The sequence below is a fragment of the Myotis lucifugus genome, unplaced genomic scaffold (genome assembly GCF_000147115.1).
Source record: "Myotis lucifugus unplaced genomic scaffold, Myoluc2.0 scaffold_7, whole genome shotgun sequence".
Lineage (NCBI taxonomy): Eukaryota > Metazoa > Chordata > Mammalia > Chiroptera > Vespertilionidae > Myotis > Myotis lucifugus.
This window is the reverse complement of record NW_005871055.1, coordinates 9,922,143-9,937,545: the sequence shown is the minus strand read 5'-3', so window position 1 is coordinate 9,937,545 and position 15,403 is coordinate 9,922,143. Positions and strand designations below refer to the sequence as shown.

The window sequence follows — 15,403 nt, the reverse complement described above, 5'->3', positions numbered from 1 at the left end:
CTGAAATAAATAATATTATACAGAGTTCCAACAGCAGACTAGAGGATCGCAAGAATCAAGTCAAAGATTTGAAATACAAAGAAGCAAAAAACACCCAACCAGAAAAGCAAAATGAAAAAAGAATCCAAAAATATGAAGATAGTGTAAGGAGCCTCTGGGACAGCTTCAAGCATACCAACATCCGAATTATAGGGGTGCCAGAAGAAGAAAGAGAGCAAGATATTGAAAACCTATTTGAAGAAATAATGACAGAAAACTTCCCCTACCTGGTGAAAGAAATAGACTTACAAGTCCAGGAAGCACAGAGAACCCCAAACAAAAGGAATCCAAAGAGGACCACACCAAGACACATCATAATTAAAATGCCAAGAGCAAAAGACAAAGAGAGAATCTTAAAAGCAGCAAGAGAAAGACAGTCAGTTACCTACAAGGGAGTACCCATACGATTGTCAGCTGATTTCTCAACAGAAACTTTGCAGGCCAGAAGGGAGTGACAAGAAATATTCAAAGTGATGAGTAGCAAGAACCTACAGCCAAGATTACTTTACCCAGCAAAGCTATCATTCAGAAGTGAAGGTCAGATAAAGAGCTTCACAGATAAGAAAAAGCTAAAGGAGTTCATCACCACCAAACCAGTATCATATGAAATCCTAAAGGGTATTCTTTAAGAAGAGGAAGAAGAAGAAAAAGGTAAAGATAAAAATTATGAACAACAAATACATATCTATCAACAAGTGAATCTAAAAATCAAGTGAATAAAAAATCTGATGAACAGAATAAACTGGTGAATATAATAGAATCAGGGGCATAGAAAGGGAGTGGACTGACAATTCTCAGGGGAAAGGGGTATGGGGAGTGCAGGAAGAGATTGGACAAAAATCTTACACCTATGGATGAGGACAGTGGAGGGGATAAGGGCAGAGGGTGGGGTGGGAACCGGGTGGAGGGGAGCTATGGGGGGGGGGGAAGAGGAGCATCTGTAATAATCTGAACAATAAAGATTTAATTAAAAACACACACACACACTTCACATACTCTTTCTCCTTCCTTCCTTATCTATCTATCTATCTATCTATCTATCTATCTATCTATCTATTTATCTGTCATCTATCCATCCATTTATCTGTCTAAAACCAGATCAGTCTCTTGGTCCTACAAGGTAGATTTCCTAATCTACACTGCACCAGGTTTCATTCTGGTTTGCTCTTTCCCATAACTAACTTTATTCTCACACAGTGAAAAAACCTGGTTCCCATTATCTAATACTTGATTATCAGAAAGTCGTTTCAAAATTGCTAACCCACACCACATGAAAAGAAAGCCCGCTAACTACAATTAAATATTTATTTAAAGTTCTTTTTGTCTTTAGCATAAGGACAAAGCAGTCAAAATACTGTGTTCAAATGTTACAGCGTTGATTTCATTCCTGAATAATTAGGTTATTCAAAACTGTTCTGTTGAAATATTGTTCTGTTAATCTGTTTCTATTCCATCTTAGGGTTTTCCCTATTCCTATTGATCTTATTTATTTTCTCTAAGTATATGAGTCATTAACACAACATACTAAACCAGAACTGTTCAAAAGCTGTGCTCAGAGTAATGTCAGTCCCCCCACCCAGTCCACACTTTTTCTAACCTTTCCATCTCATCCCCATCAATGCCTTGTAGCTAGCCAATCTCAATAGTCCCTGGTTTATCCTTCTTGTGTTTCATCCTGTACAAATAAGCAGATAGATGCATATTTCTTTATTGCCCCTTATTTGTTGCACAAAAGATAGAACACTAAGCAGGCAATACATCCTCCTTTGCACTGTCAAGTATATGTAAGACACCTATGACTTGTGTTCAGTTCTCTTTTGCATTTTCTTGCCATTTCCTGTATATCCCTGATACCACATGACTAGAGAGCTCATGGAATCCTAAGTTCACCGACATAAAACGGTATAAACACAATACAGGTGTAGTTTTAAAAAGTGACTTCTGTCCTCTGCTAGACAAGCATTCTTGCCCAAGGATCCCAGAAGAAGCCTCAAGTCAGTGCAGATGGAAAACACCACACCCAAACCCAAGATCCTCGTTCAAGGAACAGTCATTGTCAGCCAGATGTCCTTTCCTATTACTGGAGCTAGGCACCCAGATGCAAAATAACCAGGGTCTAAAACAAGCAACCTCATGGATTTGTGTAGGTTTACAGATTTAAAAGGAAAGTCAAGCAGGCACTCTCTACACAGGGCCACGACTGCTCCTTCCTACAACTTCGCTTGGCTTGCAGACAGCCCAGTGCTCTGGAGGGAGGTCCCTGGGAGAAGGGCCTATGGGGTCTGTGCTTTCCTGGCAGCTAACGGGATGCACCTGCTCAGAGCCTACAGGACACACAGCGCAGCTGTTTTTCCTCAGCTTGAATAAGTTAGATTTAGCAGGAAAGGAGGAGGGGAAGGAGGAAACAGGAAGAAACAATTCCACACCTGTCCATTTACTTCCCAGGAATTCTCCTTCCAAGAACTCATAAGCATTAGAAAAGACTTGAGTGGAATTAATTTCAGTTCCCTTACTAACACAGGCCATTACCACCTCCCACCTACTGTCCTGGCCTTTCTAGATCCAGAAGACTTGGCTAATACATTATTGGGACATATGTATAACTCCTTTCTGACAAGACCAGACCAACTTAGTGGGGTCAGTCCTGTTCAGATACAGAATGACTGTTTGCCCATTTGTCTGACTGTGGACAATGAACTATAGGGATTCTGCTGCTCAGAAACTTCGGAAGCAAGTAGAGGCTGGAAAGACCTCCTCTGACCCCCAGCCATCTCTGTAGGAATTGGTTATGGAGAGTTTAAGAGGCCCGGAAAACCCCTGGCTGTGAATTCCAGACCTGGTCACAGCATCCTAGGGCCCTTCAGGGTTCAGCCAAGGAGCTGGTCATTGTGAACAGCAGGTCTCCCATCAGCCTGAGCTTCTCGGACCTGCCCCAGCACCCAGTCTGCACCACTGTAAAGAAGAGCATGCTCTCGCACAGAGGCACCAGGCCACCAGCGTGGATGGATGCCCTGTCTCCTGTGTCAAATGGTGAAAACCCACCAGCAGTCCCCAGCTCAGGGGAGACCCCTTATTTCCCTGCCTGCTGCTCAGAGGCTGTGGGATATGGTACAAAAGGAACCAAATTTAGGGTTAGAGTCCCTGCAACTCTGTTGATTTGGGTCAGTTCACTAAGATGACTCTCATCGTCAACGGCCTGGCCTGTACGACAGGGACCTGATAATAGAGATTTCTCTCTTGCAAGGTTTTGGCAAACATTTAGTAAAATAACAGTGATTAATATGTGTTTTAGAAATTTAAAAATGTTCTTTAAAAACTCTGACTGCCTCTCCACAAAGCAAACGATGGCAGACGGTTTATTCCAAAAGTGCAGGCAGGGGCAGCAGCCCCAAGAATGCTGCAAGCCCACCCCCAGGAGTTTATCCGACTGTGTGTCAGCACAGAAAGGGTTAGAAAGAGGTAAGTGCCTTCCGAATTGTCATCTAGATGGGAAAGAAAGAAAAATGCAACACTTAGGAAGAGAGAGTTCAGTGTGACCTGGGATATTGAGAGAAATCTTAGTGAGGATGTGGCGTGCAAACTGCACCTTGAAGGGAGACCCGGTGTGGACAGGAAGAGAGAGAAAAGGGAAGTCATTACATGCATTTGGTATCATCTTTTGGGTGAATCAGGATACTATAAGTTTGTCAGTATTTTTTAATTGGAGTATTAACTATTTCTCAGAAGTAGCTTTTTATCCTGGTGAAAGGCCATTGTGTTTAACGATGTCTAGAGGTGGCAGAGAAATTGCAGAGGCCACACACTGTCCAGCCAGAGTGAACCTCATCCTGGATTCAGCCATCACAAGGCTGTGCAGCTCTGTAGCCCCTCTTGCCTGTAGAGAAATGTATGCTATGGGGCCATGGCAAAGACCCAAGTAGAGTTAGAGGGGGCTCGTGTTTAATGAGCCCCTACCGGGCGCCAGCGATGCACTGAGCTCCTCCAGGCTTTGGTGTTATCATCGGCATTTTACTGGAGAGGAAAGTAAAGCCTTAGAGAGAAGTTCAGCAACGTATCACATAGCCAGGAGCTTAACTCTTTGGAAATAAATGAGAACAAACACTTGCAGGTGCTTTTATTTTGTGGGTCTGCTTTGCATTCCTCAGGTGTCTCCATGGAAGCCATCCTGAAACTCTTTGGAGAATACTTCTTTAAATTCTGTAAGAAGTCTGGCTATGACAGGATGTTACGAACACTGGGAGGAGATCTCACGGAGTTTATTGAAAACCTAGATGCCCTCCACAGTTACCTTGCACTTTCTTATCGGGTAAGGCGATCTGAGGCTGGTCTTGGCGGTCCTGAGAAGAAGTGCCTGTAGGCGTTCTGGGTCATCCGGGGGCCATCTCCCTGCCTCCCCCCAAAGCAGGCAGTTGCAAGGGGCCTGCAGAATCCTTGGTACCTGGTGTCAGTGGACTGAAGAGTTTTCTTGGGAAAGGAATGGAAAATGTGTACCTGCTGACCACTTTTATAAAACAGTCAACCCTAAAAGAAGGGCAAGCTAGAGAGGTCAGCTTTGTGGTGGAGGATGACCTGTTTAATGGGGCTGGTGTGGGTTTGGAATTAAGTCTAGAAGATTGATCACCACGGAACTAAGGCTGGGTAACAGCCAGGTTTCAGTGGATTTGCAAAATCTCTCCTCAGGTTTCCTGGCCTTGATGGAGCTGATAAAAAGCTTCTGTAGCCAGATTCATTTATTCATGTATCAGAAGGAAAGACTTGGCAGGGCCAAGAGCCGGAATCGGACACTGTCCAACTCCGATTAACCCATGGAGTGACTGCTTGAGGTTTTAGCAAACCAATTTCCCTATTGGGGAGTGTCCTGGAGTTCATGCCTTGGTTTTCTTGTTTGTAGAGATCATCAAAAATTCAAACACTTAGACTCCCTTTTCTATGTTAGGAAATAAAATGTTTTAGTGAAAACATGAAGCGACATTTACACATATCATAATAATAGTTCATTATTTTATATTAGTTTACATTTATTTTAGGGCCCTTTATAGTTTACCATTTTTGTATTTAATGCTTATCACCACCTTTGAAGGACTGTCGTGAGGATGAAATGAGATAATGTATGCTAAAATGTCTCATGAATCATAGTGCACCCTTACAGATGTTAAAAGGGAAAAGTATTATTTCCTCCAGTTTCCAGAGAGGGAGTAAGAGGCTTAGAAACCTTAATTGACTTCTAGTAGGATGAGTAGCTGGGTCTGTCTTGTTGTTACAATGTGAAGAACTCAAGAATGGAGACAGTGCCCAGCTGGTGTGGCTCAGTGGTTGAGCATTGACCTATGAACCAGGAGGTCATGGTTTGATTCCAGGCCAGGGCACATGCCTGGTTGCAGCCTCAATTCCCAGTGGGGTGCATGCAGGAGGCAGCTGATCAGTGATTCTCCCTCATCATTGATGTTTCTGTCTTTCTCCCTTCCTCTCTGAAATAAATAAATATCCTATATAATAAAAGCCCAGTGGAACAACCAGTTAACCAGTTGCTATGACACGCACTGACCACCAGGGGGGCAGCTGCTCAGCGCAGGAGCTGCCCCCTGGTGATCAGTGTGCTACCACAGCTCAGCTGACTGGGATGAGCGGCTGCTCCCACTGCGAACCCTGGGCCCATGGGCAGGAACCCAGGCTGCGATCTTCGCCTCCTCACCCCAGGCTCCTCCTCCTCACTACCTGCCTCCTCCTCCGGAAGCCCACAGGCCGCGCAGTGCTGCCGCAGGACTCGCAGAGCTGACCCCAGAGGTTGGGAGGCAGGTTCGTGGCCTGGCCACCGTGGGACTGAGGCCTACTCTGCCGCCTCTCAGTGCTATTGTCCCTGGCCCTGGCCCTGACCAGGTCCCCTGGAGAGGCGAGTGCTACGGCTCGACGGAAGATGCCAGACCAGGGAGCAGCTGCTCAGAGGGCAGGTCCACAGCCGCTCGGCTCGGCTGACCGGGATGAGCGGTGCTCCCACAGCAGGCTGATCCCCACAGGCCACGCCCCCCCACCAGTGCACGAATCCCATGCACCAGGCCTCTAGAATATACATATAGATTAGAGAGAGTGAAAGGATCCCTGGCTAGGAGGTCAGACACTGCCACTTCCTGGCTGGTGATTCCAGACAAGTTAGTTGCCCTCTCTGGACCTCAATTTTTTCACATATTTATTGAATAAATATGTATTCAGCACCTACTTTGTGCCAAGCACTTTCTTAGGCATTAGACACAGTGAAAAAATAGAATAAATAGGCGGGGAGAATCCTACCTCATAGTGATGTCTTGATTAAAGAGATAACATGTGGAAGTCCCCAGCATTGTAATTAGGCCAGAAGGAGCATTCCATTTTTAATGACTTTCTTACTTCCCCTTCCTTTTCTCTCCAGTCAATATGGCTAGTTTTAAAATTCTGATAATTTATGTTGTAACTTACTGTCAAATTTCTTAGCTAAAGCTCTACAATTAGAATATAAAGAAATATAGTTAGACCCTTTCAATAATCTTTCATAATACTTTTTAATATCATATCTTTCATCTGAAAATTTGGCTAATACTTTATGCCACAGCCCTGGAGAACATAGTAATATGTTCTTCCATTTATTCATTATATCAAAAACACTATGGAATATATTTTATGTTCCATATATTGTTCTCAGCATGTTACTGTCACTAATATGATAAGAGGGAAAGACATCGAGGTTCTGAAATCCCCAAGTCTACTGTTTCTATACCCATTTCCGCTACCCTTCCTCTGGTAGTTATTCCTTCATATGTCAAAACCAATGCTAAAGAAGCAGTTAATAGAACTTCTCTAGGGGTAAGTGAGGATATTTTGCATAAGATAAATAAAATACATAAATGTTGCCATATGCAAGTTGAAATAAAATACATGGCAATGATAACTGATAGCTATGTAGTGCTGCTTTATACTCAGCAAAATATTATCGATTGTCTTTTTAGGTAAAAGTAAAATAATGTTAGCTTTTCTTTATGTTTGTCTCTAATAATTTGGCAGTCCCTTACAGGCATTCATTTCTGGTTATAACTAGTTAACTTTTACTGAGTGCTAATTATGAGACAGGTATTGGGCTAATTTATAAACATTGAATTATCCTCTTAACCCCTAAGATTAGGTACCTTTACTTTTCCCACTACACAGATGAGAAAACTGATGTCCAGAATGGCCAAGTAACTGTTCTAAATCGCCCAGGTTGTGGTAGCTGAGCTAGTACCCAAATCCAGGTGTGGCTGACTCCAAAACCCATGCTCCAGTTTGCTTCTCATTACTTTCTCTTTGCTCTGATTCTCCACTTCCATAAAGCCCTATCTTAATAAAAAAATAACAGTATAATTATGTTATTCAGAGCATTGGAGCCACTGATCAGAAGAATTGAAAGCTCAAACTTTGAGAAGTATCTCTGGGAAGTGTCCTAGGCTGGGAACGAGACGTGAGGGGGGAAATAGTCACAGGAGTTGGTCTATTTTTAATTTAGTCCTTCTATACCCCTTTATTTTTCCCACTATGCAGGGTTTGGATATAATTTTTAAAAAAATAACTTTTAATTTCCTGTTTTATCACATAATTTTATATGTGATACTTCAAATCTTTTTTATATTCTGTCAAGATACAAACACACACACATACATGCATACATACATGCATTATCTCTATGTATATACTTTTGGAAAGATAAAATAATTATTTTGGGGAAAACTTCTCATTTTAACTGGCAACTCTCCCAACACACACACACACACACACACACACACACACACCTCCCACACATCCACTCCACCATGGGAGAGAGCAAAGATCTCAGAAAGAATGCACCTCATGCACCTCAATCTGTTCCTTCACTCAGACCAAAAGCTGTGAGCCAGGGTGCTGAGCTGCCTGCTCATCAAGCAGGGACCCCTCTCCCCCGACAGAGTCCTCATCCTCATTTCCTGACATTCGTCTAACGGGACATGGTGCATTCTTGGATGGCAACGCTTATTCCTGGAGAAAGATGATCTCTGCTGATGTATCCTTGATGTTTCAAATGTGAAAATTTTCACTACACAGGACATTATTCTTCCAGAACAAGAAATAAACTCTTCTCCACTTGCAAATTCCTCTGAGCCCCTGATCTTTCTGAGAGTGAAGATATCCATGGTAACTTGGTCACAAACCAAGCATAGCAACCCTTGGAGTGAGGGGAAAGCAGCATGATAGGTGGAAAGGCTTTGTGAGGGTCAAAATGTTGTCCCATTATTAATTTAGCTTTAGTTGCCGAAGCCTCAGTTTCCTCCTCTTTAAAATGAAGGTCATACTTGCATATATAGTTGGTTAGGGAGTTAGTTATAATATACATTCCTGACATATAGGGGCCATGGTAGATTTTATTTTTGTATGAGTAGGGGGGGTTGGAATATAGTTCTGTGTGCTGTAATGGATAAGTACTTTTGTTTCACAAAGCCTTAAGAAGCATAATTTAAACAACTTGCATTCACTGGGAAAAACATGCTGTGTCTTTTAATTAGGAGATGAATGCACCATCGTTTCGTTTGGAGAAAGGAGCAGACCAGGAAATGCTTCTCCATTACTACTCTGATAGAAGTGGTCTGTGCCACATTGTACCAGGTATGGGGACAGCTTAACCCGTCCCACAGCTATGAGGTCTCGGTGGCTTTCCCCACAAATTCTCCAGATGGCTCAGAGCCAGCTGTGGGCAGGAAGTTACACTCCATCTCTTCCAGTGTCTGATGCTTTACCAACTTGACCATTATTCCCAAAGTTCTGAGTCTTTAAAATAAGTTTTCAAAGTGCCAAAAAAAGGAATAATTTTCACTTTTATATCAACATTGAAAATTAGGCTGGTTTTTACATAGTTGTAATAATTCTGCATATATTCTTTTGTATCAACCTTTTTTTTGTATTCAGCATTATAGAAAAATCATCCTCCCATGTTCGTACGGTCTGCAAAACCACCATCTATGGATGGGGTTTGTGCATCTCCAATATTCAACATTGTAATTAACCAATCCCCTATTTTTGATATTTTAGTTGATACCATTGTTGCTATTGTAAACAGTACTGTGATGAACACCTTCAGGCATGCTTTTACCTTTTTTATATAACCCTGGGTTAGATTCCCAGAGGAACGCTTTAAAAACATGATCCTTAATGCTTTTACAATGAATTTTGATTACATTATTTCCAGAGTTCATTTAATAGTTAAATACTTCCCTGAAATAAACCAGCACACAAAAGATGCTTAATTTAGAGTGGCAGGGATATACTTGTATAGTCATGTATAGTTTAAGCCATGTATAGCTTAAATCTCTGTAAAGTTATTTTATTTTTTAATTTTATTAATATCTCATATGCTGCTTGTCTTGAGGCAAGGCACAGACCTGGTGAACTCTGGAATATTCATCAGAAGTTGTATAACTTGATTATTATTTTTTTTTGCTGACACACTGCCTTCTGCCATCCCTCACTAACAGGTGTTCTTCTGCTGGCTACAGGTATCATTGAAGCTGTGGCCAAAGACTTCTTCAACATTGATGTGTCCATGGATATACTTGACATGAATGAGGAAGCGGAGAGGACAGGGAAGATGGAGCACGTTGTGTTTCTGATTGTGCAGAAGCCTCACAGACAGATAAGAAGAGCAAAGCCAAATAGGTTACAAGATGGTCAGGACATCCAGAGAGACCAAGAGGTACTGGGTTTGCTGTGTCCTCAAAAAGCATAGTCCCTCCTAGTAGGAGAGTCAACTGCACCTTCTACTAGTGGATTAAGTCAGGGTTTCTCATTCTTAGCTACTGACATTCTGGACTAAATAATTCTTTGTTGTGATGGACTCTCCTGTGCATTATAGGATGTTTGGCATCACCTCAGGTCTCTACCAATTAGATGCTAACAGCACCCTGCCCCCGAATTGTGGCAATCAAAAATATCTTCAAGCATTGCCAAATGTCCCCAGCTAGGGGTATGGGACAAAATCACTCCTAGTTGACAACCACTTGTTTAAGGTAACCTAAATATGTGTTGGGAAGTTTTCTGGGGTATACCTTAGCCTGGAAAATTTTCACCTATAAAAATACTAATATAAAGGTTTTGAAATTTGACCCTGTGGCTTATTTTGCAACCTTTCTGAAATAAACTGACCTTTCAAGTCCTTAGTGCCCATTTATGCAGCTGGGACCAGTCAGGGGTCTGGAGTGAACTCATGATCCTGTGGTTGGCTACCTCAGTTGTGACTTACAGATGTTCTATTATCTGTTTAGGCATCACATATGTTAGATGCACAGCTCTCTATCCACATAGCTTGTACAAATATCCAGATAAGCCTGTGATTCCTGGAGCACACAGTGTTTATATCTTACATCAAAGCCCACCTCAAGTCTGTTCACTGCAGAATCTACAACCATGGGAAGAGAAGATGACCATGTGTGATTTCCTGCCAGCCCACTCTTATAAAAGGTTCTTGCTGCCTTTGAGAGAGAACCAGCCTGAGGATTACTTATATAAAAATCTCAGGGTTTACAAAGTCTTGGTAGGATTGACCTTGCAGCTCTTGCTGTTCCTGTGGCCCCAATCACAGCAAAAGGGGCTTGTGCATCTCCAGTTCCATGACCAGTCATGTGACCAGGCGCACATGCTTCTCTCCCTGTCACTGCAGGCCCTCCAGGCAGCTTTCCTGAGGATGAAGGAGAAATATTTGAGTATCTCTGTTTGCCCTGTGAAGAAATCTCGCTGGGAAGTTGTGAGAAGTATAGTCATGTTTGGAAAAGGTGAGTGGGCTATTCTTCCAACCTTGGCTCCCAAGAGTGATTGCACACAAAAGGGCAAAGTCCTCAATGATTGTTATGTCCCTGATTCTGCAGAATTTGGCTTTGGCTGGTATGGTTTTTAAATTTAAAATGTCAGATTCTAACTTGCCTCCCTTTGCCCCCTTGATTTGTGCTGGGTGACATGGAGAAACAGTTTCCCCTGTAGTCAGAGAGGATTGGAATCAGCCCTACTGGGTGACTGTGCTGAAGAGAAGGAAGATGAGTACTGACATATTATCAAGAACAATGAATTGTCCATGGCTCCTCAGGCCTTCTGCACTGGCATGCATTTCTGGCCTAGAAGTCTGTGATTAATAAGTATGGTGTCCAGTAATGCAAAGGACACTGAATCAAGAGGCAAGAGAGCAGATTTCTGGCTCTGTCCCTGGGGAGCTGTGTAATCTTGAACAAGGTCCTTCATCTTCCATCTGAAAAGTGAAGGCAGTAGTCTCTCTGCTGGCTGGTCTCCGGATCAGCACCTAAAGCCTGAATCAGAATAAGGGTTCTGACCCACCAGGAGAAGGGAGCTAGCGTGTCCTCATCAAGTCCCCCTGGATCATGATGACATGCATCTGGGAGAAGGTCTGCAGGGCTCAAAGGGCTGCATTTTAAGTCCCTCAAGCCATGGCAAGCTACTCAAACACACAATTGACATCCTTTGTCTAAGACATTTTCATATCAAAAAGGCTCCATTTAGAATCTCTACCCTCTGCCAAATAGGGCTGTTGGTTAAATTTTAATGTGTCACCCAAAACTGTCAGTCTCAAAAGCTCCATGGCAAATGTCCCTGACGCTGGGCCCGGCACACACACTCTGCTCTGTGAGCTCATTGTCTGGCTGTCACTGTTTCAATGCAGACTCTCTTTTCATGGCGAGACATAATTGGCCTAGAAACTCTTCAGCGGCAGGCAGAAACTTGGCGGGGGCAGGGGCACTTCTCAACCTGGTAGCAAGTTTTCCGTTTGTTTTAATTTGGAAGAGGAATTGCCATGGCCATCTGGAGATGCAGAGGGAGCGTGCAGAAGAGTGGGGACTGCACTTTGCCTGGGAAACATTTAAGATACTCTCCTGAGCGCCACTCTGTGCCAGGTTGGTGGCGCAAGTGGTCTGTGAACAGGACTCTCCTTTTTTTACATCCAGGGCATCTCCTGAACACCTTTGTGCCGCTTTATCCCGAGCAGCTCTGGATTGAAGTTAAGACATTCTGCAATGCTTTTCCTTTCCACGTCGTATTTGATGAATCAGTAAGGGGCCCTTTTTCTCTGGAGCTTGGATTGGGGATACTCTGGGGACCTGAGCATGTTGTATAGTCATTCTGGCTGGTAGTGACTTTTAAGTTCTTGAAGAGTGCCCAGGGTTTGGGAGACCAGGACTTAGCTGCATAGGACCGTTGACTTCCTTTTCATTGTGGCAGCCTCCAGAAACCAGATGCAGAATCTTCTTGGTAAATATGGGAGGAAGCAGCGCCAAGAGGTCTGAACTAGTGAGTGCATAAGAAAGTTTGCCACTAGAGAAAAAGGAAGTGACACTAAAATTCACAATCCCAAGAAATAAGGGAACGCTGTCATTAGCAATGGCAGAGGAATTCTAAATGTGACCACTCATCAACCTTGGCCTCCATGGGTGTGCCAATCCGACTTTACTTTCTGCAACTTGAAGGTGGGAAGAGGTCAGTGGCATAAGTTGGCCACTGTGGGTGTTGTGAGAATGACCATTAACAAGTAATGTTTGTTCATTTTCAATTCCCTTGGATAAAACATATGTCAACTAAATTGATTATGAACTCATTAAAAGGCCAATTAGGCAAAGTAAATTTGGCCCAAAAGATTAGTTAACATGCTATCAGCCATTGTGACTCTCTCTGTTTTTTATTTGAATGCATAAATATGCTAAATCACCACTTATGAGTGAACTTCTGGTTACAGAGTCTATGGCATTTACTCACTTGAGGATCATCTATGCTTGCAAAGAATTTATCTAATTGAGGAAATCAAACACCCCATAAGAACTAACTAGGAAATTATAACGCAATATACCTCGGTTTTCCCTAATGTCCCGAGGATATTATTATTGCTACTATTAATATTTTAAATTCTGATTTACTTTTAAAAATCCATTTATCTTTAAGTTTGGGGAATAGAATAACAGAAAATTTAATAATACTAATTCAATAGGTTAGGTTGATTTCTATAGCCTCCCAAAGTCCCCATGGTGATAAAGCTAAGTATGCTTGGACAGCTGGTACTAACAGTGGGCATTTCATGTAAAGGGTGCTCACCTTGCTCCTTCCTTCTGTGTGTTCCCTGGACCCAGCCTGCATATCAGGTCCAATGCGATATAATTTGCTAGTTTCTTTATTAATTAATTCTAAACAGAGGAAGAGAGAGAAGTCTCACAGAGCTAGGGAAGCACTATTAGCCCAATTGAGAGCTTTAACTTCTGTTTCTTGTTAGTCAGAGATATGCTTTTGAGCACTTCAATACTATTGTTTTCTCTTTCAGAGATTAGCTGCGGATTTGAGTTTTAAAATAACATTTGTTACTTCCCTGGTGTTTATTCCATTATTGACGCCCCTCACTCCCCCCCCTCCCCCCCCCCCCCGCCCCCGGCCAGTGAGTCACACAGCATGGCCAGAAAGATAGTTCTAAGGGAACATTAATGGTGCAGGTTGCTTTCCATTCCTTAGTCTTACATCTGTCCTCTGTGCATAGCTGAGGGTCAAGCAAATGGGAGTGAATATTCAGAAGTATGTCCCAGGACTCCAAACACAGAAGATTCGATTAGATGAATATTTCTCCATCACTCATCCTCAAGTCACCTTCAACATTTCCAGCATCTGCAAATTTATCAACAGTCAATTTGTCCTGAAGGCACGGAGAGAAATGATGCCCGAAGCATGGAAACGTCAACCCACGCTCAAACTCCGAGGTAGTCACTCAGCCCTTCCCCCTTGCCCTCTGCTGTTTGGGAGATTGGTTAGACATGAAAGAGGCAGAGCCTTCCAATTTCCTGAAAAAAGTTGGATAAAAAGTGGGGCAGGGATTGCATTCAGAACAGTTACTTTTCTTACATTTCTATTTGGCTTGATCTGTTAGCAATATATTTTATTTCTTCAATCAATTCTGGTTTAGACACAAATGGACGCTAGTTATATATCATCCTACTATAAAAAAAGACAGACATTAAATTAGTACCAGTAGTACCATCTGCATTATATGGCATGTTTTATAAAATATTAAAATATATTTTATTTTATATAAAATGAAATTGTGGCCTCTGTTACCAAAATTTTTAGAGTGTACATGGTACTATTGGTACTAATTTAACATCTGTATTTTGTATAATAACCTGATCATTTGACCTATAGTTAATAGGGCACACATTTTGCTTTCATTTTAGTTTCTTTGTGATAAATTTTACATAACATAAATACAGCAAATCAGACATTTAAAAAGCTACTACAAAGATTAAAGAAAGTATCAAATTCAATTCAAACTATAGTAAATAGAGACGCAAAAAACATAAAAGTTCTAAAATATGGCAACAATGACATGAAATGAGGGGGAGGTGTAAAAATGTATCAATGGCTATATGTAAATAAACTGCTATACGTAAAGAATGGAACACATAAACCTCATTGGAAGCCACAAACCAACAACTTATAAAAGATATACAAAGAATAAAAAAAGGATATGAACAAAAAGGCTCTATTGAAAATAAACAGACAAAAAGAACATAAAGGAAGAGGTTAAGGGGGGAGGGAAAGGAACAGAGGAGAACTATAAAAACAACCAAGACAATTAACAAAACGGCAATAAGTACATGCTTGTCAATAATTACTTTAAATGTAAAGGGATTCAATGCTCCAATAAAATGGCATAGTTAAGGTGGCTGAATGAATTAAGAAACATGACCCATTATATATTGCCTACACGAGACTCACTTCAAATCAAAAGACACATACAGACTGAGAGTGAACAAATAGAAAAAGATATTCCATGCAAATAGAAACAAAAAAGAAAGCTGAAGTAGCAATACTTACATCAGACAAAATAGACTTTAAAACAAAAGTGGAATCGCTAGGTCTTATGATAATTCTGTTTCTAATTTATTGAGGAATTGCCATATTGTTTTCCAAAACTGCTGTACATTTTAAATTGCCACATGGAGTGCACAAGAATCCCAATTACTCCACATCCTCATGACCACTTGTTATCTCCTGCTTTTTTGTTTTCTGTTTGTTTGTTTTTTATAATTGCTATTCTAATGGATTTTAACTATCTCATTATGGTTTTGATTTTCATTTCCCTAATGATTGAGCATGTTCTAAAATATTTTTTAATTGATTTCAGAGAGGAAGAAAGAAGGAGAGAGAGATAGAAACATCAATGATGAGAGAGAATCATTGATCAGCTGCCTCCTGCACACCCCATACTGGGGATTGAGTCTACAACCTAGGCATGTGCCTTGACCAGGAATTGAACTGTGACCTCCTGGTTCATAGGTCGATGCTCAACCACTAAGCT

General features: G+C 41.7%; 1 protein-coding gene across 1 annotated transcript in view; it reads left to right on the top strand.

The window, feature by feature from the left end:
- The window catches only part of LOC102428541 (guanylate cyclase soluble subunit beta-2-like), a 66,147-nt gene that overhangs the window by 32,063 nt on the left and 18,681 nt on the right, over positions 1 to 15,403 (top strand). Inside the window, exons 4-9 of the mRNA XM_023749122.1 lie at positions 4,185 to 4,345; positions 8,580 to 8,679; positions 9,567 to 9,763; positions 10,727 to 10,838; positions 12,018 to 12,121; positions 13,589 to 13,805. Of these exons, the coding sequence (XP_023604890.1) occupies positions 4,185 to 4,345; positions 8,580 to 8,679; positions 9,567 to 9,763; positions 10,727 to 10,838; positions 12,018 to 12,121; positions 13,589 to 13,805 (891 nt within the window). The remainder of the gene's footprint in view (positions 1 to 4,184; positions 4,346 to 8,579; positions 8,680 to 9,566; positions 9,764 to 10,726; positions 10,839 to 12,017; positions 12,122 to 13,588; positions 13,806 to 15,403) is intronic.